The sequence below is a fragment of the Suncus etruscus genome, chromosome 1 (genome assembly GCF_024139225.1).
Source record: "Suncus etruscus isolate mSunEtr1 chromosome 1, mSunEtr1.pri.cur, whole genome shotgun sequence".
In the NCBI taxonomy this organism is placed as follows: domain Eukaryota; kingdom Metazoa; phylum Chordata; class Mammalia; order Eulipotyphla; family Soricidae; genus Suncus; species Suncus etruscus.
This window is the reverse complement of record NC_064848.1, coordinates 31,416,130-31,439,844: the sequence shown is the minus strand read 5'-3', so window position 1 is coordinate 31,439,844 and position 23,715 is coordinate 31,416,130. Positions and strand designations below refer to the sequence as shown.

At 39.9% G+C, this 23,715-nt stretch overlaps 1 protein-coding gene across 1 annotated transcript in view; it reads right to left on the bottom strand.

Annotated features, from left to right (window-relative positions):
- Positions 1-15,696, bottom strand: part of ATIC (5-aminoimidazole-4-carboxamide ribonucleotide formyltransferase/IMP cyclohydrolase) — a 37,166-nt gene extending 21,470 nt beyond the window's left edge. Inside the window, exons 1-7 of the mRNA XM_049768551.1 lie at positions 15,237-15,696; positions 14,931-15,057; positions 11,559-11,635; positions 10,424-10,490; positions 4,753-4,841; positions 3,713-3,864; positions 3,242-3,398 (exon numbers count right to left, since the gene is read on the bottom strand). Of these exons, the coding sequence (XP_049624508.1) occupies positions 3,242-3,398; positions 3,713-3,864; positions 4,753-4,841; positions 10,424-10,490; positions 11,559-11,635; positions 14,931-15,057; positions 15,237-15,696 (1,129 nt within the window). The remainder of the gene's footprint in view (positions 1-3,241; positions 3,399-3,712; positions 3,865-4,752; positions 4,842-10,423; positions 10,491-11,558; positions 11,636-14,930; positions 15,058-15,236) is intronic.
- Between the last annotated feature and the right edge of the window lie 8,019 nt (positions 15,697-23,715).

The window sequence follows — 23,715 nt, the reverse complement described above, 5'->3', positions numbered from 1 at the left end:
CAGCAAGTGAGAGATAGTATAAATGCTAAGTTTTACATCTTAATCCTTTCAGAAATTTTCCAACCTGAGCTGGAGTGATAGTACAACAGGTAGGGCACTTGGCTTAAACACAATTTAAAACAAAACAAAACAAAACAAAAAAGATACAGCCTTAGCTGCTCATCCATGCAGTGAAAGTAGACTGAAAGGACACATAGTATCTGAGCCAATTGAACCTAGAACATCAGTCAAACTCGAGGAGGGCCAGCAGTTTGCAGCCCTCTGTACAACATTTTGTGGCCCTGCCCTAGAGGAATCTTTTTTTGTTTTGTTTTGTTTTGATTTAGTGGTTTGGGTCACACACCCCCAATGTTCAAGGCTTACTACTACTTTGTACTCAAGGATCACCCTGACTTTGCCTCCTGCAGCCCCTAGGTAAATTGAGTTTGAGACCCCTGGAAGAAAGCAGGCAAGATATAGAGAGGGCTTAAGGTGCAGCATGATGCCCACCCTGTTTTAACTCCTACCACCACAAAGTCCCTATGGACTTCGAGAAGAGACCCATTAGGATGGAGCCCCTAGGAGATAGAACTATGACCTTCCTGCAAGGAGAAAGCCAGTTGTTGAGGGGACCCCTTCCCACCTCAGGAAAATAAACAAACTTCTACTGTCCCATTTTTTTCTAAACACAGAAAAAAAAACCCACCAATTATTTTAACTGACACAAGCAACCAATATCCAAACTGCAAGAAAAAACAGAAAAACAATTCTGTTGTGAAAATAAGCTATGCTTGAGAGAAATCCTGTAAATCTCTTCTAAAACATCCCAAATTTATGTGACTTAGTACCTTTGATACAAAACCTCAAAAATAAAAAATCACATGCTAAGAGACAATAAGACTTTTACATATCTTAGGGCCAGAGTGATAATACAGCAGGTAAAATGCTTGCCTTTCAAGGAACTATCCAGGGCTCAATTTCATAAGGTCCTCCAAGTACTACCAGAATAATTCCCAAGTGCAGAATCGCTGGGTATAGCCCCCACCAAAAATAAAAAAATACAAAAGGCTTTTATATATCCAAGTGGAAACACTTCTAAAAATGAAAGTTTGAGAACCAAGTATGCTTGGGACTATTTCTGCCTCAAGATCAAAATGGGAAGTATAATCTTTAAGGAGAGAACAGCTCAGAGAAAATAGCGCATAAATTCGTTTAAATAAATTCTTAAAAGAAAAAAGGGGAACATTTCCTTCTTCATTCCAGAACTCCTGACAGGCCAGCCAAGCATAATCAGCTCTGGTAGCATATCATGGACAAAGAGAAAGATATGGTGTCTGTTCTCAGGAGTTGTGACCAGACTGGGAGAAGACAAGTAATAGAATCCACATATGCAGCAGAACCAAGTGCTAGTACTAAAGAGTGAAGGTCATGGAAGGAAATTGGGGAAGAGATGTCAATAGTGAAAATCTTCTCCATCACCCAATGAAGAGTATTAGAGGGATACTTTCTAAATGAAACAAGCAAGGAGAAAAAGAAGTCAATGGGGATTTGTTCCCCTCACCTGCAATCCTAGACTGTGGCCCTCTGCCGATAACATAACACTTGGCTTGGGAACTCTAGTCTTTGAGCATCTTCTGGCTCCTTTCTTGCCAGAAATTCCCAACAGCATAACTGAAGCATGTGACAGAAGTACTTGGGTTCAAGTACCAGAAGTACCAGTATCTAGTGGACCCAAAGAAACAGGTATCTATGACAGGGGCCAGATGCACACCCTAATCCACCCTTGGGTGCTGAAGAGAAAAGGGCCATGAGGAACCAGGGACCAAAGTCAGGCCTTCACAAGTGCCTGACATGCAATCTTACCCAACTAATAGCACCCTGACCCCAAAGAACAGGTGTAAGTAGGATGGAGCCACATGTGGTTTACATTTTTCAGTATTTCTGTGTAGTCAACAGGAAGAACAAGACAACACAAATAAACAAGACAGCACAGATGACCCCAATGGTGATTTGGCAGTTTGGGTAGCATAACAGGATTCATATGTATTTGAGAGACTGTATTTGAGAGACTGAGGATGTCTCCAGGGCAGAGTCCATAGGCCTGAGCAATTCCCCCAGGGCTTCCATGGAGGAATTATGGGAACCTACAGTGTACCATTGTGGGATCTTGGACACATCACAACCAAGTCTGCACAAGCACAACAGAAGGACTTTGTGAACAGCACTACCATTTGTGCAAACCTTTGGCACTTCAACCAAAAATGTCTAAGAGAAACTCCCAATTACAGTGGTACATAGTGACCATATACATACCAAAAACCAAACCAAACAAACAAACAAAACAAAACAAAAAAAAAACAACAGAGAAGGGAAAGGCTATTACATCAGAATATATACAAGTATTTAAGTCAATCCACAGAGAGACAAAACTTGCTGACCCACTGGGCAGGCAGAACAAAAGAATGTCTTTCACATTCTTTCCAAACAACTTTCCTTGCCTGCTCCCAGCACCTCCCATGCTCAGCTAGTAAAGGAGAAAGAGAAAGGGAAGCAGACAGGAGCTACCAGCTAGCAAATGCACCAGTGTGCTCACTGTTCTCACACTGTCAAACACCAACTCCCCAACCCAGGCTCTGGCCCTTCCAGGCCTTCCCTTCCCATGCTTCCCTCATGCAGGAAGCGGGACTAGTGCCAACAACTCACCTTCTGTAACAATAGTACTTAAATAAAGCATAATTCATGTATTTTTCTTAAGAACAAAGCCTAACAAAACTGTCCAAAGAATTGTTCTTATGCTTTCTCCTCTAACCTCACATTCCTACTGTATTCACTTCAACAGGGCTTTCAGATCCACCATACCCAGGAATCTGCTTCTGATGGTCCCCACATCAGTTATGCTTCTGTCCCAGGCAGCATCCTACTGCTAAAATACAGGCTTTCCTAATTGATTTCTCCAGTGCTACTCCCAAGCTCAGGGTTTTATCAAAACTGTGATATCCATACATAACATGTCCTTCTTCAGAATCATCTATATGCCAAAGGCATGCCAGTGGGGGTTTCTAAACTGACATCTCTCCAGGACTCTGAATTTACAGATCGAATTCTAATAGATATGGTTTATTCACAAGTTAGTCAGCTTCTCAAACTTTAGGAAATTATAGACAGTATTATACAGTTTTATTTCTCTTCTAGGCACAAGTCATACATATACCCATGTATACCTTACCCCAGCAAATCATGGCACCTAATACTCAGCCTTTACCTGTGATGGGAAGCTTGGGATTCAGAGTATACAGCTGGGCAGGAGTTTGGTGAGGGTTCATTCCGTACCTCAAGGGCATCTGAGAGATCCCTTTACTGTACTGTTTCCTGAAGTAATCTGAAATTGCTTCATCATATTGTGCAGTGTGAGTGAAAGCCTATTAAAAAAAAGAAGTTATACGGTGGGCCAGTAGTCTTTCCCTACGTGAGAACAAGCTCGTCCTAGGGGTAACAAATCATACCCTATATGTGCTCGTGCAGTAGAGACACTAAATAATACAAACTAGTACAGTGATTTCTTCCTGTTCTATTTATCTTTCAGTCTATTTAACGACATTTCTCTAATAGCTAATCCCTTCACTCTTCTGAAAGGACAGCAGCGAGAAGTTAAGCAGTTGAATCTAGTGAGAACCAATTACTATCAGTATTTCAAAACCCTAAAAGGCAGAAGGGCTGCTGGTAGGCAACCTACCTTCAAGGCTAACTGGCGCCTGGTATCCAAGGAGGTGTCTTTGCTGTCAGATTTTTGCATCTCTGCGAACACAGCTGCATAGTCACTGGGCTCACACACCACTGTCACCCGGGCATGGTTTTTGGCTGCTGCTCTTAGCAGAGTCACTCCACCTTAGAGGAAAAAAATGGCAAGTGGTATCACTTTGAGTCTAGCAGCTTTCTAATAAAATGACAGTTACCATTTCTTTAATTTTACTGGAGAACAATACTATTGATCATATTTTATGCATACATTATTCCAAAGCCACACCTGCCACCAGAGGGCCTGTTTCCCTCCACCAGTGTCCCAAGGGTCCCTCCCAACCCAACTTCCCATATATATCCTTAGTTCTATAGAAAAAAAAATCTCCAACTTAATTTGTTGTTCCCTTACTGTCTTTTATGCCAGATAAGTGAAAGAACTCTTTGTTTTAATTATGGAAGTGGTGACATCCACACACAAAGAGATGAACAAAACTAATCTGGAATTCTGCAAAATTATAAATCAATGCAAAATTATGAAGTAAATTTTTTTAAAATACTTTTATCTTTACCGGCATATCAATTTAAACATTACCATAACTGTGCTAATACATTTTAAAATTTACATGAAATAGATAAATCCTACAAACATAAAGTTTAGTAAGAGTGAAAAGAATTAAGAAAAATTTAGAGGAGGAGCCATAGAGATAGTACAGTGGGTAGGGTGCTAAGTCTTGCATTTGGTAAATCTGAGATCTCCTGCTAGCAATAATTCCTGAGTGAGAGCACTGAGCACTGGCAGATGAAGCCCCAACACCTCATGTCCCCCGAAATATTAGGGGAAATTTTAACTTAAAGAATGAAAAAATGCAGATGAATTGCTCTGAATAAGGAAAAATCATAGAATACACAAGCACACAAAATATCTGGGATAAGAAACAATTTTCTACTATCTCAATGGTGAACATCAAAATAAAATCTCATTGAAAATGGAAATCATCCTTTCTCCATCTTCAAAACTGATTTTGCCCAACTTACCAATATCAATTTGCTCAACAGCTTCTCCAACAGTAACATCTGGAGAAGCCACAGTCTTCACAAAGGGATACAGATTACAAACCACAACTCTGAAACAGAGGAATTCAAAAAGCATTAAAACTTTAGGAGAAAGCTAAAGATTGACACATTTAATCCCCAGTACAACTTACGGTCCCCTATTCACACCAGGAATGATCCTTGAGCACAGAACCAGATTATTCTCATCAAATCATACTATAATGTGTGTTATTTTTAACTTAATTTTTTTCCATAGTGGTGATGCTCAGTGATCACTGCTGATTACATCAGAAAATCACTTTTGGCGGGCTTGGGAACCATATGGGGTGCTGGGGATTGAATTAAATTTGGCTGCATGCAAGGTAATTGCCCTATTTTCTGTACTATTTTTCTGTTATCCAAACTCCCATTATAATACTATCACATCATCCAAATTAAAAAAAGATAACAAAATCATAAAATACAAAGACACAGGCCACCATCTCATTTTTGAACATCATTAGCACTACACAGATTTTATTTTAGAGTCTACATATGAAGGGGGATGTCAGTGAGGAAAAAAATAATCATCCAAGGACTGAAATATTTGTTCAGTGAACTGGTCAACCTTTGCTTTTTAATGGCTAAAGGAGCACTTTAAATGTACTGAACTGATCTAAAAATTAAAGGACTAGTAAAGGAGAGCCCATTACTAGAATTGTGTGTGAGGATCATTAAGAATGGACTCCCGGGGCCAGAGAGATTGCATAGAGGTAAGGCGTTTGCCTTTCATGTAGAAGGACAGTGGTTTGAATCCCGGCATTCCATATGGTCCCCTGAGCCTGCCAGGAGCGATTTCTGAGCATGGAGCCAGGAGTAACCCCTGAGAGCTGCCGGGTGTGACCCTAAAACCAAAAACCGAAAAAAAAAAAAAAAAGGACTCCCAAATAAAAAATAAAACACAAAAGATAAAAACAAATAATAACTGGGCCAAAGCAATAATACAGTGAGTAGAGGATCTTGCCTTGCATGTATAAGACAAAATTTCAATCCCAGCATCATCTCATATGACCTCCCAATACAGCCAGAAATGATTCCTCAGAGCCAGGAGTAACATTGAGCACCACCAAGCAGCCACCAAACAAACAAAAAAAACCCCAACCTCCCCAAAACCCAAACAACAATTCACAAAGAGTATGGAAATGCTTCCTAATAACACTGTGCTAATTACCAATATCAAAATCAAATAAATTATTCTAACTAGACAAATGATTCATAAATATGGATTAAAAGATCTTTAACAATATACTAGCAAACTAGATGCAGGAAAATAAAGAGGTCTATAATATATATACTCTGATCAGGTCCAGTTTATATCAGGTAAATAAATTTAGCTAAAGCAAAAAAAAAAAAAAAAAATTAGCTAAAGCCCCTAAATCAGTTACTAGCTATGTCAATGAAATAAAGGCTTCGCTCACCACAAAGAGTGGTGAGTGCTGTTAGGGAAATAACTACACTAGCAACTAGCATGTCAATGTTAATGAGTGAAAGAAGTAGAATGCCTGTCTCGAATACAGGCATGGGTGGGGAACGTGGGGGGCATTGGTGGTGGGAAGGTTGCACTGGTGAAGAAAGGTGTTCTCTTTATGACTGAAACCCAACCACAATCATGCTTGCAATTATGGTGCTTAAATAAGGATTTTATAAAAATGAAAAAAATAAAGACTTCAAACCACCTGGATAATCTCCAAAGGAATATAAAAGAAAGCTGACAACATTGATCACCACTCATAATCATCATTCAAAAGCTAAGAAGGTGGGCTGGAGTGAGAGCACCAGGGGAGGGTATTTGCCTTGCATGCAGCTGAACTAGGTTCTATCCCCAGCATCCCAAATGGTCCGAGCCTGCCAGGAGTAATTTCTGACCACAGAGCCAGGAGAAATGGCTGTGGGCATAAACAACCCCCACCCCCTCAAAGAAAATTAAGAGAACTTCAGGTGAGTGAACTGGGCTGGCTTCATAGACTCAATCTTTTCATGAGCAAGATGGAAAACCAAATCACAAATTATCATGGCTACATTGGCTCACGCAGCTGGGGCCATCTCGAGAGGGTAAGCCAAGACCCTGCCCAGTCAAAGACATAACTGCTGTCTCAACTACCCATAATTCCAGTTTTTTCGATGGCCCTGCCTCATCACTGACCCTCTACAATTCCCTTAGGGGACACCAATCTGATCAAACTTAAGGTATACCAGTTCTGAGTGGCCTGGTATCACCAGGGTTTCTTGGAGTATGGGCACCTTCTTCCAGAAGCCCTGGCAGCTGGGTACATGCCCCTAAATCTCATAGTATAGTCATGGTGCTGTGAATCTCTGGACAACTTCCTCTGCTTAATACTGTCATCCCTATTTAACAGAATTTAACCATTTTAACAGAATGGGCAGCTAACAAAAAGAGTTTAAACCTTCTGCCATTCTATTAATGACTTCATTCGAAATAAAATAATTTTCACAAATGTGCTTGCTACTGTACTTTGCATTATTCTTTCTTCTCTTCCTTCTCCCTTTTACTTACTTTTTTCAATAATTTTGCTTTCACTTTTTCACTTATTTGGAAATAAATGTATTATGGCCACGTACGTCAACTGCCAACTATGTGATGCATTTTGTTTAAATAAATTCAAAAATCGTAAAAAAAAAAAATGACAGGACTGGAGGGCGCAATAGCACAGCAGTAGGGCATTTGCCTTGCACACATCTGATCCAGGATGGACCAGGGTTCTATCTCTGGTGTCCCATATGGTCCCCCAAACCAGGAGTGATTTTGAATTTCAGATTTCTGAGATTTCTGAGCATAGCCAGGAGTACCCCTGAGCATCACTGGATTTGGCCCCCCCCAAAAAAAAAAAATGAAACAAACAGAAAAGGGAGAAACTTCAATATTATAAAGAGTATTTCAGTAAAACCAAGTTTTACTTAAAGGTGAAGTATAAACTCTTTCCCCTAAGACAAGTGATGTCCATTCTCACCATCTGTACTTAAAGATCTTGTTTAATCAATTTGGATCAGAGAGAGCCTAAGAGCCTGAGTGCTGAATGAAAGCTTTCCCTTCAAAGGGCACTGATTTTAAACCCAATACTCCAAATACTTGTTCACTGTCCAAAAGTCCACCCAATACAAAAAAAAAAAAAAACAAACAACAACAACAAAAAAAACACTTGCAAACATCAAAAGGTATGGAGCCAGAGAGATAGCACAGCAGTAGGGCATTTCCCTTGAATGCAGCTGACCTGACCTGAGAAGGACCCTATTTGATTCCAGGCATCCCATATGGTCCCCCAGCCTGCCAGGGGAGATTTCTGAGTGCAGAGCCAGGAGTAATCCCTGAACACTACTAGGTGTGGCCCAGAAACCAATCAATCAATCAATAAAGTTTAAAAAAAATCAAAAGGTATCAAGAAAGTGAAGCTATCTCTATTAGAGGATGACAAAGTTGTATATACAAAGTGTAAGGAAAACACAACACACCCACAAAATTACACACAAATGAATCCAGCAAGGTTGCAGGATATATGATGAATTCTACTAATATATCAACCAGCAAATAATACAAAAATGAAACAGAGTAAACAATTTTGTTTGCAAAAGCATCAAAAAATAACTAAAAGGCATTATATGTATTAAAAAGCATGAGAGGCCAGAGAGATAGCACATAGGTAGGGTGTTTGCCTTGCATGTGACCGACCTGGGACAGACCTGGGTTCGATCCCCAGCATCCCATATGGTCCCTGGAGCCTGCCAGGAGTGATTTCTGAGTGCAGAGTCAGGAGTAACCTGAGTGCTGCTAGGTGTGGCCCAAAAACCAAAAACCAAATGAACAAACAAATAAATAAAAAGCGTATGAAAAGTTTGAAACATTGTTAAAAAATAACTAATGGGGGGCCCGGAGAGATAGCACAGCAGCGTTTGCCTTGCAAGCAGCCAATCCAGGACCAAAGGTGGTTGGTTCGAATCCCGGTGTCCCATATGGTCCCCCGTGCCTGCCAAGAGCTATTTCTGAGCAGACAGCCAGGAGTCACCCCTGAGCCCCGCCAGGTGTGGCCCAAAAACCAAAAACAAAAAACAAAAAAACAAAAAAACAAAAAACTAATGGTGCCGGAGATAGCACAGTGGTAAGGCGTTTGCCTTATATGCAGAAGATCGCTGGTTCAAATCACGGCATCCCATATGGTCCCCCGAGCCTGCCGGGGTGATTTCTGAGCGTAGAGCCAGGAATAACCCCTGAGTATTGCCTGGTATGACTCAAAAAACAAAACAAAACAAAACAAAAAAAAAACAAACAAAAAAAAACTAATAAAAGCAACTTATATAGTTGTAATGGAAGACTTGCTAGAGATGGCAACGTTCCCCAAACTGATCTATAGAATCAAAACAGTAACAAGAAAAATTCCAACTCAATCATGAAAAGTAAAATTAGAAGCGTAAAAAATAGTGAAAGGATCTGAATAGACATTTTCAAATGTATACAAATGGCAATGAGTACAAAAAGAGCTCCGACATGAGTAGGAAATATAAACCATAATAACAATCCCTGAGGGTGCTAGAAATTAAAAATTATCTAGTAACTTGTCACGAACAGGCAGGAAAGCTATAACCTCTGTACGGGAATTATTACATGACTAGCACCTTGAAAAACAGTATGGTGGGTCCTCTTGTGAGGTTTAAGTTACCAGATGAGCAAAAACTTCTACCCTAAAGTGACAAATAAATGTCCTTAGAAAAACTTACATAGCTACTTTATAGATACCAACCCATACACAGAGACAATCCAAACATCCATCAACTAAAGAATGGGTCATATTCATGCAACTGGCAATTTTTCAGCTTAAAAAAAAAAATCAAGATATTGACATATGCTACAGATGATGAATACTAATCACAAAACGTTGTAATTATCACATTTCATTGATATATATTGCTTAATATAGATAAACCAGCCAAAAAAGAGAACAGACGGTTGTGTGACATGAAAGAATAAACAAGAATTCAAATGAAGAATGAATGGTAGTGGTGAGGGCTGGGCAGGGGTTGGTTGGGGTGGTCCAGGAAAGATAAGATGAATAAACTCTAATACTGTTAGGTATAAATAGGAACACAAGGGCCAGAGATGTAACACAGTGGTAGGGTGTTTGCCTTGCATGCAGCTGACACAGGACAGACCTGGGTTCGACCTCCAGCATATGGTCCCCAAAACCTACCAGGAGCAAATTCTGAGTGCAGAGCCAGGAGTAACTCGAGTGTCACCAAAAAGAAAAAAGGAAATAGGAACACAACTCGAAACTCTCTACGCTAATTATCACGGAATTATAAAGTGGAAAACTGTGCATGGATAATATCTGAACAATATATATTTAAAAACAGTGAACATCTTTATGCAAACAATCAAGTTGCTAAGATATAATAAAATTCAGATCACAATTTCTTCAAATGCTAAATTTATTAGTGGGCAATGTTTACACATGAATGTCAAACAAAAGGTCTTTAATAAATACCCATCATGACTGGTCAAAATAACTCCATCTAAGAGTAAAGTAACTGTGATCTTACAAGTGACACCACATTTGGCATATTCTTTAATCCCTTATACATTAAAAACTTAACTTTAAATGTTTACCTTATAAGATTGAAATCAAATCTGGCCATGTCAGCACTATCTTCTGGGATATTACGAGCCAAGATTCCTAATTTAAAAAACAATTAAAATATTAGTTCCAAGAGATAATGAAATGATTCTTTCTTGAGAGTTTCATTAACTAAAGTAAAGGGTGATGGGCCAGAGAGAAGCTCTGGGAGAAAAGGTGCAATCCTTTTGAAAGGTGGTCAATCCCAGTTCTAATTCCATTATCACAGTTGGTTTCTCAATCACTGTCAGGTATGGAACCCCATAAGACACCCAGGGATGTAAATCAATGGTACTATGTGAGTTCCTAGATTCAATGTACCATAGAAAAATAAATGAATATATTTAAAGTATTTTTGCATCAGTGGCTAGAGCAAAAGTACAGTAAGAGGGAAATTTTTCCTGCATGCAACTGATCTAGGTCCGATCCCCAGGAACCCATACGATCCCAAGTGTGATTTCTGAGTGCAGAGCTAGGAGTAATACCTGAACATTAATTACAGGGTGTGACACATTAAACATCCCCCAAATTTTTTGTATCAGTTTCTGACTCCTCTTTTCTTAGTTAACTCATAATTTCACAAAAATGCTGCCAGTTCCCTTAAATAAATGGTTTGTCTGATGATTCTTAGAGTTAAGCCTTTTATGCTGAATTTTACTATAATTGGTAACATTAATAATATTACTATTTCTCATCATTATGGTTGAAATGAAATTTTCATTTAAATAAACAAAGCACTTTGAAAATTAATTCTCTTGAAAGTTACCTACACTGTAAAGCTTTAATCTAAATCTCAGTTGTGATAAGTCTTTTCATACACAAAATCTAAATAACTTCCTTAACTCCGTAGTAAAAATCTTGAATTTAGTTATTGGGTCATGATCAGTAATAGAGGAAAACAATCTGAATCCATCATATAACAAAGCAAACCAGAATTTAAACACGATCTTGAGCATTCTGAGCTTCAGCAGCACAAATGGAAAAACAAAACAAAACACAATATCAACTCAACAGCATTTTGTTTGGGCTGATGATCTTCTTTTTCCCTTCATTTATTCTTTAGAACAATCAAATAAAATACCCCTAAAATCCACCAACTGCTTTCAATTGAAAGCAATAAAGACTTACCAGCATGAACTGCAGGATGCAAGGTTTTCACACGTCCACCTAGCATTTCAGGAAACCCCGTCAGCTCAGAGACATCTCTGAAATAGGATAAACAGACTACTGCTTTGTTTCTGCTGGACTGTCATTTAAGCTATATTCTAAAGCACCTTCCAATATATAATCCATTGTTCTCATTGAGAGATTTTATAGAATTCAAATCTAAATTGAGAGTCATACAAACCAAATAAATATTAAGAAATGAAATTAACTGAAAAGCAACATAAAAGCATTAAGAAGAAATGTTCTGGGCCAGAGCCATAGAACAGTAGGTAGGGCGGTTTGCCTTAAATGCAGCCACCTCAATATAATCTCCCAGCATCCCATATGGTCCTTCAAACACCGCCAGGAGTAACCACAAAGCAGGAGTAAACTTTGGGCACTGTCAGGTATGGCCCCAAAACAATCTATATCCTTATCTCAACAACAAACTTAAGGTGAAAGTAAAAACACAGAAGCCTGAAAGATAGCTTTCAATGGTTTAAGCTGCATGCTTTATATTCAGGAAGCTTAGTTTTGAAAACATCTGAGCAAACCCCCACTCAGCACCATCAGAAGTGACCCCCCTTCCCATGCCCAGCAAGAAATTTGGGTGCAGTCCCAAAACTGAAAGAACAAAATGCTCTTATGATCAAGGTACCTATGAACAATATACCTTAATGATCAATGAAGCATAAAGATGGAAAACCAATAAATAGGTGGGAAAAGTTTAAAGATGGTTTAGTAAAATATTTTTGATATTTGTAGTTATTAACCTTACACAAAAATTAATTCCCAATAATTAAAGGATAAAAGCTTAAAAAATAGAAAATCAAAATTAGTAAAGAGCACTTTTAAAGCTAATAATAAACTGAAGTCGAATATTAAAAAATATTACAAGGGAAAAAATAAGCTAAAAATATTGTAAAATATGAGCAAAAAGATAGTATTGAGCATCAAAATGACTTGAAACCCTTTCTCTGGCAGAATTTACAAGTAAATTCTGTTGACATGAAAAAAATGTCTAAAAAAATGCTAACCAAAAACAAAAACCAAAAAATCAAGCAGCAAAAATAACTTCCATTGTGAACTATGAAATATGCTTTATAAAGCACTATTTGGGGGGTGGGAGGGTCACACCTAGTGTCGTCCAGGGATCACTACTGGCTATGCACTCAGAAATCGCTCCTGGCTTGGGTGACATATGGGACGCTGTGCTATTGCTCCAGCCCTAAAACACTGTTTTTTATCTGAGGTATCAACATGTTTAACAGAATTATCAGCCACACTGCTATTTTCTTGTTTTTCACATGTCATAATTGTCTACAATGTATTATGACCTTATAGTAAAATAATATATACATTTAAATCAGCATGTTATGCCAATAGCATTTTTTCCCAGAGAGATTTTACTGATGTGAATTGGTGTTGTAGTATAGTCAGTAGGGTGCTTTTCTTGCATAAGGCGAACCTGGGTTTGATCCCTAGCATCTCTTATTGCCCCTGTCTCCCAACCACCATAGCCCCACCTGGAGTATCCCTGAGGACTGTGGGGTGTAGCACAAACAAATAAAAAAGTAGTAAGGATTACATGAGTCAACATCCATATAAAAGTGTAAAGAGTTTCTTACCTAATAGGAGAAATACGTTTTTCACATCACTTGCCTTTTTAAAATGCTAGTTGTGATGGAGGTAAATATGGTAGGTAAAACAAGATTTAACTAAGGGTATAAGCTGTGTAATAGAATACACATAAAAACTGGCAGTACTTCTCTCCTTTTGATTATTCCTAAAATATTTGCATAATACCGAGTGGGCAATGAAGAACTAAGAAAGAGTATCTTGTTTAATTTGAGGGTTCCCACTGGAACATGTCCCAATGCAGTCCAAAATCCACAGCTTGGATTTTGGGGACCCAACATACAACTTAGAAAGTGCTATCCTGCCTTTCATTCAAATTTTTGTTTGTTTTGAGGCCACACCTGGTGGTGCTCAGGGAATACTCCTGGCTCTGAACTCAGGGACCACTCCTGACATGGTGGGGTTATAGGGGGAGAATCCTACATTGTGTCAGAGACTCAACCAAATGCAGCCACTTACAAAGCAAGTAAGTGCCCTACAGCTATTCAATTGCTCTGGCCTCTTCCATTCTATTTCTGGCAGAAGTCCTAGAAAAAACAGGTGAGATGAAAAAGCTAAAAGATGTAGGGCAGGGGTCTCAAACTCGCGGCCCACGGGCCATTTGCGGCCCTCCGTACAACATTTTGTGGCCCTGCCCTAGAAGAATCCTTTTTTGTTTTGTTTTGTTTTAGTTGTTTGGGTCACACCCCCCAATGTTCAAGGCTTACTACTGACTTTGCACTCAAGGATCACCCCGACTTTGCCTCCAGCGGCCCCCAGGTAAATTGAGCTTGAGATCCCTGATGTAGGGGAAATATAAAGCACTTAACAAAATCGGGAGTACTTAAGGTGTCAAATTTAGGGGACACTGAAAACTGCTTACATGGTACAGTAATTACAATCAGGAAAAGATTTATGTGGGTCTAGAAAGTAAGTTGTTCCCAATCCCCTCCAGACAGGAATGGCAGCCAAAGTTTTCATTCTTTTAAAATGTATTTGAAGGGTGGGTATGTCCTTCCTCAGAACTCACTGCACTTCTAAAAGTGAGCAGTTCTATGCATGTTCTTTTGGGGCCACATACATATCTAGCAGTACTTAGGGTTTATAGCTGACTGCACTCAGGGATCACTCTTGCAGGACTGGGGGGGGACCCCATGTGGTACTTGGGATGGAACATGGGTCGAGTTATGTAAGGCAAATGTTCTACTTATAGCTATCTTTCCAGCCCATCCATCTATGACCTTTTACTTTCTACTTTTTTGAAAACTATATGGAGAACTGGAGGACTCTTACTAGAATGTCAGAACCCTGGAGCCAGCTCTGACACAGTCTTCCTTCCACACCCCTACAATGAGCAGGTTATGGGTTAGGGGATGCTGGTGACTACTAGATATGCTAAGGAAAGAGAGGGGCCTGAGATCTGCATGTCTATGGTCTTCTAAAAGCAACCACTCTGGAACCCTTACTCAAGGGGTCTCCCTCCACCACCCCACAGGCACAAGCCTTGCCCACAAAAATTCCTGGATGAGTTTTGCAAAGAGGCCTCCTGGGCAAGGATTCTATAGGGACCTTTAACTGAAGCTGCCAAGTGTCTTGGAGGTGTGTCGTGGAGCTCCCGCCAGGAGGCCTGCCTGTCCCAGGCCTGGTCTTGCAGAAGGGAATGAGTAAGTGGGTCCTCTGCAGGCACACCCACCCAGCACCCCGTGTGTGGCACCCCACAACGTCACTGTGTCTTACCTGACGGCCAGCCCGGCCTCCAGGAGGGCTTTGGCAGTTCCTCCCGAGGCCACCAAATCCAAACCCACCGAGGTTAGACTTCTGGCAAATTCCACCAGGCCGGTTTTGTCGGACACACTGAACAAGGCTGAATGAAAACAGAACAATTCCTCGCATCGATCGCTCACAGCACCAGGCACTCAGGGGTGCCAAGGTCTGGGCACGCGAGAGAAGGGAAGGAAGGGGGCAGCCAAAGTAGGTTAAACTAAGACCCCAAAACCTCCCCATGCTCGGGGTCGGCCAACATGCAAGGCCGCGGGGCCGGACCTCCAGCCTGCCTGCCAGCACGATCGGGGGGGAAACCAGGACTTCGCAGGCACGGGGAGTTCTGCACGGGGCTCACCGAGCTGGCCGGGCGCCATGGCAGCGGGCGGCGGGGTTCCAGGGAGAGCGGGAAGCAAGACGGGACACCACGTGAGGACGGACACGGCGCGCGCGGGACAAACCCGGGCAGGGAGGAAGCAGCGCGGCTGGGCGGGCCAAGCTGACCCGTCACGTGACCCGGCGCGACCCCGCCCAGCGTCTGGGGAGCCGTGAAATCTGTCTTCCGGGTTTCTAGGCACGCGGGCTGGACGGGGCGGGGCGGGGCAGGGCGCTGTGCACGGCCTTCCCAGGACCGGAACCGGAAAAGGGTGAAGGCAATTGGCTCCCACTTCCCACGTGACCGGTCCTCGCTCCAGACTGAGTTGCTGTCTAAGGTGTCCAGGGCGTCTTTTTTTTTTTGCATTAATGACTTTATTGGTGATACAATAATTTTCACAAATATAACTGCTAATGCAGTGTTTTTCTTTTTTTCCTTTTTTTTTAATTTTTATTGTGACCAAAGTGCATTACAAATCTTTCACTGCATCATTTATGGTACATAGTGACCATGAATGAGGGGCATTCCCACCACCAGTGCTGTCCTCCCTCCATCCCTGTTCCCAGCATGTATCCCATATCTCCCTCCTTTACCCCCCAGAATGCTAGTGCAACTGGTCTCCACTTTACAGCTTGTTGTAGATTGAGCATCCATTCTGCCTTCATTGGAGATAAAAAGGATAAGAAAAAAGGAAGAAAAAAATTTGGTAACAACTACCAAAGAAAGAAGAGAAAAAAAATGGAAGAAAAAAGAAAAAATGCACCTGGCAAAGAAAAATAAAAAAAAAATCACCAAATAATAACCACAAGGGTGAAAAAGAAAGAGAAAAGTGGAAGAAAAAAGAGAAGGAAAATAAAGTCAAAAACTAATAAAACAAGAAAAAGAAGGGCTGTTGGAGTGGCAGGGTTTGGCATTCCCCCCACTTTTTTTTTTTTTTTTTTTTGCATAGGCACATTAAGCATTGGGGAAGAAAGGGAATTCCCCTGGCCTAAGAGATTCAGGGTTTCTCCAACCTTGGAGCATACCATCATGGGATCAATTCCTGGCTCCATATATACTCATTACCCCATCCCAAAGGCTTTTTTGTGCCAGGAAAGTTTCCTCTCAGTTGTGGGTGAGAAAATCAAGCCACTGTAGCTAGCGATCTTGGTATTTGCGCAGGTCATAGGGCAGGGTCTAGGATAGAGTCTTAATGGCTCAGGGCAGCTTCTGAGAAGTTGAGCAAAGTAGCCCCAAAGGCTTAGAAATTATGAGAGAGTTTTACCTTTAGTTCACGGAATGAAATCATTAGGAAGTGTTGGCCATGCTCTCTAGATGTTAGATAAACTGTAGATCCTAGAGTTTTTTTTATAAAATCAAAGGCAGGCCTTTGATTACAGTGGGAACTGTAAATAATGGATCTGCAGATGATTTTCTAGAAGCAAATCAGAGTCAAATTGGCATGCAAGTTTTTTTCTCTTAGAGTCTCTCTGTATATTTTACATCTCTCATCTTTTTTAATTTAAAATAGAGCGTCCATTTAATAAGTTTACTTGTTACTTAAAAACAACTCCTTCATTTAAAATTTTATAAATCAATAGAATTATTTTATTATTATTTTTTATTTTTTTAGAAATGATAAACCCAGCAATTGAATGAATATTTTAGTTTGGACTATTTACAATCATTTGAGGACTGATACAATAGCCCTAAAAGAGTTACCCTATTGAATAATATAGCCCAACTCTTGGGCGATTATAACTTTGTAAAAATCTCTTTGTAGAAATTTCTCCTGGCTTGGGAGACCATATGGGATGTTGGGAAACCGAACTGCAGTCTGTTCTAGGTTAGCCGCATGCAAGGCAAACGCCTTACCACTGCACCACTGCTCCAGCCTCTCAGACACTATTCTAAGTGGAATGGACTCTTTTATCTCTTTCTCCTCTGTCTCATTAATTTCATAAAGGAATGCAACTGCCTTTTTTGTATTGACTTTGTAGCCGGCCAATTTGGTATGTTGATTTATTTTTTCCCATATGGCTTCGGGGACCAAATGGGATGCTGGGGAATCAAACCACTGTCCATTCTAGATTAGCGCTTGCAAGGCAAACGCCCTACCACCTGCATCACCGCTCTGGCCTCTTAAGTTGTCCCTTTAAGCTGTTGATTTTTGTTATTTTTTTCTCTTTCCTAACACAGGCCTACATTGCTATGTGCTTCCCTCTAATTACTGCTTTTGCTGTGTCCCATAGATTTTGGTAATTTCTTTCTTTATAGTCATTCGTTCCAAGGAATATTTTTACTTCTTCCTTGATTTCCTCTTGATTCAGCTTTTGTTGTTTAGTCTCCAGGTGTTAGATTTTTTTTCCTACATCTTTTTATAGTCAATCTTGATCTCTGTAACATTGTGGTCTGATAGGTTGTTGGTATAATTATTATATTTGTGGCTTTATGTAAGTTAGATTTGTGTCCTAAGGCATGGTCTATTAGAGAGAAGGTTCCATATGTACTTGAGAAGAATGTGTATTCCCCTTTCTGGGAGTAGAGGGCCCTATAGAAAGTCCAGTAATCCTAGTTCTTCTAGTTTCTAATTTAGGGCTCTTATGTCTTTGCTATTTTTCTTTCTAGTGGATTTGTCTAGTGGTGATAATGGTGTGTTGAAATCTACTACTATCACATTTTTGTCCATAGGTTTCTATAGATTTTCAAGCAAACACCTTACATATTTTTCTGGATCTACATGTGGTGCATAATTGTTGATCAGAGTTAATAATTTTTGGTCTAATGTTCCTTTGATCAATAAGTAGTGTTCACCTTTGTCTCAGAGCATTTTCTTGAGGTTGAATACAATTTGGTCTTAAACAAGTATGGCTGTTTCAGCCTCTTTTTTTTTTTTTTGTTCTCCATGGCATGAATAATTGATTTCCATCATTTTATTCTAAGCCTGCCTCTATTCTGATCTTTTAGGTGTGTTTCCTTCAGGCAGCAGATATCTGGTTTTTGTTTTCTCATTCAACCCTCTAATCTGTGTCTTTTAATGGGGGAGTTTAGTCCATTGACATTTAAGTAGATTATTGATGGGGGTGGTTGTGCAATTATATTGTGTAGGGTTGTTGTTGTTATTACAATTGGGTGTTTGAGTTGTGTAATTGATCTCTAAGTAGTTCATTTAGAGTTGCTTTGGTTAGTGCAAAATTGCAAGTTCTTTTTTGTCTGAGAATTTTTTTAAACCTCCCTTCCATGTAAATGATAGTTTTTCCAGGTAGTGGACTTTAGATTGGAAATTTCTTTCATTCAGTAATTTAAATATGTCTTTCCACAATCTTCTTACCTGAATTGTTTTAAATCTGGTTTTATTCTTAAGTCCTTTCCTATGTACTTAAGGTTTTTTCCTCCCTTGTTGCTTTGAAGCAGGGGTCTTCCAACTACGGCCCACGGGCCACATATTGTATTTATTCCCATTTTGTTTCTTCACTTCTAAATAAGATATATGCAGTGTGCATAGAAATTTGTTCATAATTTTTGTTTTTACTATAGTCTGGCCCTCCAACAGTCTGAAGGACAGTGAGATGGCCCCCTGTTTAAAAAGTTTGAGGACCCCTGCTTTGAAGAATTAATCTCTCTCTCTCTTTTTTCTTTTGCCATTTGGATTACTATATGTCTGGTTTTGATCTGTTAGGGTCTATTTTATTTGGAACTCTTTTTGCCTCTTGGATTTTATTTCTTTCCAGAGAGTAGGAAAATTCTTTGCTATTATTTCCCTCACTACTTTTTCTTTCCATTTCCCCAGCCACCACACGTCATAATCCATACTCCTTTTGAACAGGAGAGATCAGTGGGGACTGTATGTATACACTCTGGCCATAGTCCCACTGCCCACACACCCTGCTGACACTTCAGTCTATAATAGACAGTCCTAGGCGAGTCCATACAAATGGAACTAAAGGAACTAAAAAATATCTTCCCCTTTCCTCCCCTTCTAGTATTTATGTAAGTCGTATATTATTTTGTCTTTGTTCATAAAATACCTTAAATTTTCTTCCAATGTTTTGTCACTCATTTCTTTATTGACTTTGTTGTTGTTGCTGGCTTGCATATTGTCTTCAAGTTCATCCATGCAATTCTCTAGGTCTCTAATTATGCTATTATGGCTTGCTAGCATATTTTTTAGTTCCTTTAGTTCCATTTGTATGGACTCACCTAGGACTGTCTATTATAGACTGAAGTGTCAGCAGGGTGTGTGGGCAGTGGGACTACGGCCAGAGTGTATACATACAGTCCCCACTGATCTCTCCTGTTCAAAAGGAGTATGGATTCTGACGTGTGGTGGCTGGTGGTGCCGTGGGGAAGGGACCATTTACATGTGGTCGAGCTTAAAACCTGCCTTTAGGTTCCCAGCATCTCAGTCCCACTAAAAATAGGGACCGCAATGTTGGGGTGATGAGGGCTTATGGGGTGGACATGCCCTGTTTACCTTAGACAGAGGGGTGGGGGCTTCTGACTGGCTGCTGCTGGGACTGAAATGGGGGCTAAATTACATTTTTCAAGTCATTTGTCATGATATAACTCCTGGGCATCAGAATGTAAACCAAAAAATTTACATATAAAAAGTGTTTGATTTGGGAGCCTGAGAGATAGCATGGAGGTAATGCATTTGCCTTGCATGCAGAAGGTCGGTGGTTCGAATCCCGGCATCCCATATGGTCCCGAGCCTGCCAGGAGCGATTTCTGAGCATAGAGCTAGGAGTAACCCCTGAGTGTTGCTGAGTGTGACCCAAAAACCATAATAAATAAATAAATAGTGTTTGATTTGTTTTATTTGACCAAACTTGTCAATGCTCAGGGTTTACTTCTGGCTCTACACTTGAGTTACTCCTGGTGGTTCTCAAGGTACCATATGGGATGTGGGAGATTCAACCTAGGTTAGCTATGTGCAAGGAAAGTACCCTATCTACCTGCTGTGCTATCTCTCAGGCCCTTAATTTTTTTTTTTCCTTTTTGGGATACATCAATAATGCTCAGGGGTTACTCTTGGTTTATTTTACTCAGAAATTACTCTTGGTGGCACTCAGGGTACTGTTTGGTATACAAAAATTTAACTGAGTCTGGCACATGCAAGGCAAGCTCCGCCTGTTTTACTATCTTTCCAACCCCAAAGTTTTTAAAATACAAATGTAAATTACAAATGGACATGAAACTAAGCATAAATAAAATTGGAAAGTTAACGACACCAAAGTAATAGTTGAAGCCCAAAATGAAGACACATTTGCTCAATTAGGCCTGACAAATAGCCTGAGTAAGTCAGAAGGCCTATAAAAGAAAATTTATTCAAGGAAGTGTTTAATGCCCTAAGTGAAGGTAGATTTTAACTATTTAGCTTTTATATAATTAATATAGTTGCTGATATAGTAATAAAATGTGATGTTATGGCAAGTGTTCATCTAATGAATATTTATTGAAGATAATATTCCCTTACCCATAAATTTTTTCAAATCAAAACATACTTACTAAGGATCTACTATATGTAGGCATGAGTGTAGTGAGATGCAAAGGTGAACAAAGCAGCCCCTCCCCCCAAAAAAGCCATTATAGAGTTTATATTCTCAGGGAAAGGAAGGAGCAGCTGATAAAAAAAAGAAGCATTAAATTTCGGATGTACTAGATGACAGGCCTCAAATTGGCAAGAGGGCAGAAGCTGGGATTTCATGTAGATATTCCACCAAAGTCACACTGAGAACAACCTCTGGGTAAAGCTTGGCTGTGGGGGTATTATAATGAACTGAATGAAGGTAAGGAGGACACACTTTTGAACATTCAGTCACACCACTTCAGTTTTTTGTTTTGTTTTGTTTTGTTTTGTTTTTGGGTCACACCGGCAGCAAACAGGGTTTACTCCTGGCACTACACTCAGAAATCACTCCTGGCAGGCTGGAGGAACCATATGGGATGCCGGGATTCAAACCACTGTTCTTCTGCATGCAAGCCTTACCTCCATGCTGTCTCTCTGGTCCCACACCACTTCAGTTTTACAAAAAACCTCCACAAGTACCTATTTTTCAATCCAAAAGGTATTAAGGGAGGTTTCTGTTTTTTGAAAAAACAAAAACAAAACAAAAAAACAAAACAAAAAAACCAAAATTGTAGGCAGTTTTCAATGTTAGTTTGGCAGCCAGCAGCTGTTGGAGGCAGCATGAACCCCAATAATTGAGAATGAAGTTGCCATTCTCTTTTCCTGAGAACTAAGCTATGCACCCATGTATTTATCTTACTATTTCTACTTTTACTGTAATTTCATGTTATTTTCAGTTTTCTGTGCTACTTTTATTTTTTGGTATCCAGGAGGCATGAGTTTTTTCAGTATAAATAAATGGTAATGGGTTTTTTATGTCCTTTTGGCATTTTAATTTTTCATAGCAACGATTTACTGTTGAATAGTGGGAGAAACTCATATTTGGAGAAATGTGTATTAGACAGAATAGCAAATACAAGCAAAGACCTCTTGTAAAGGCCATGCCTAATTTGTTTGGGGAATAGTGGGGAGGTTGTTATTATGGCTATAATAGATAGATAAAGACAAAGAACTTTGTTTATAATATATATATATATATAATCAATATACAGAGTTTTTAGGACCATGTAAGGATTTTACACCAAGAAACTAAGCCCTTGGTGAACTTTGAGAAAGAATGACATATGCCTTATATTTTAATTTATTTTCTCTAGTTGTTGAAAGACAGAGGGAGTAGCAGGGAGTTTCCTCCCTACACCTGGAGGCTTTGCTGTAGTCTAGAATTTTGAAAACTGGTGAAAAATTAGGATGGAATGATGTAACTTAGACTGACATTCATGAACACTGTGTAAATTAGGCAGGTAAAAAATACATTTAGAACAAAGAGCCAACAAGATTTCTTAACAAGTTGGATGCAAAATGTGAAAGGAAGAGAGAAAGAATGACTGCAAGATAGATAAGCTTGTACCACTTACTGACTTCAGTTAATATCAGCCAATGTTGGGAAGGTTGTAAGTGGAATAGCTCTACAGAGGAAAATAGATGCTATCTTTAGGACATGAGATGATTATGTCATATGTCTAATATGTTTATTAGATAAGAGATTTTAATAGGGATGTCTGGTGGCCATTTAAAGAAGTCCAGTAGCAAGCTCTAGAGACAAAATTTGTAAGTCATTAGTGTGATTACAGAAGTGGTGTAGTATCATGTCCTATGATACTCAAGAGATAAGAAGGAAGTTAGTAATCCAGGTAAAGAATAGTGACTAAGGAGATGGGGTGTTTTAGAAGCCAAACTGGTTCTCCTTTTAGGGAGAAGTAGGAATGGTAAACTCTATAAAATACAGTTTTAAAAAGTAGCACAGTGGCGTTTGCCTTGCAAGCAGCCAATCCAGGACCAAAGGTGGTTGGTTCGAATCCCGGTGTCCCATATGGTCCCCCGTGCCTGCCAGGAGCTATTTCTGAGCAGATAGCCAAGAGTAACCCCTGAGCACTGCCAGGTGTGGCCCCAAAACCAAAAAGAAAAAAGAAAAAAAAGTAAAATTAGGACTGGAAGTTTATCTTGGTCTTCAATTCATTTAAGACATATTTGAGGGGCCGGAGAGATAGCATAGAGGTAAAGCGTTTGCCTTTCATGTAGAAGGTCATTGGTTTGAATCCCGGCATCCCATATGGTCCCCCGAGCCTGCCAGGAGTGATTTCTGAGCATAGAGCCAGGAGTAACTCCTGAGCACTGCTGGGTGTGACCCCCTCCCCCCAAAAAAAAGATATATTTGATGATCTCCAAATGGCACATCAGCAGAGGTAGGCTGTCTCCACACACATAGAGTGGAGCCTGAATTCTGCCCAGTGCTTTGCAAACAAGATACATTTTAAAAGACCTCTGCTATGCTCCATGAGGTGGACATAACCACCCCACTCAGAAGAGTTTCAGAAGCATAGCAGAAGATCTCCTGAGGGCACATCCAGCAGAGGTAGACTGTCAGCCTACCAAGGTCAGAGACAGAGGAGAGCATGCTCTATTTTGCTTCAAAGCCAAACACAACTTCTATCCAATGAACCCCAGCACAACACTTACAAAACACCACACTACAAGCATGACAATGAGGAAACAATGCAGGCCAATACCTTGCAAAAGAATGAAGATGGCAGCTCTGATGACCCGAAAAGTGCCAACCACTTATTCAGCCTCTCAAATAAGGAGTTTACAGAAAAAATATGGAGGATCCTCATAGAAATCAAAGAAAGCATGGATCCAGCTGAACAAACCACAAATAAGAATCAAGTGAATATGAAGAAAGAAATAAGAAAACTCAAAACTGAAATAAAAGGACAGAAAAACTCAGTAGATGAAATGAAAACATCACTGGAAAGTCTCTCAGAGTAATAGCAGCTGAT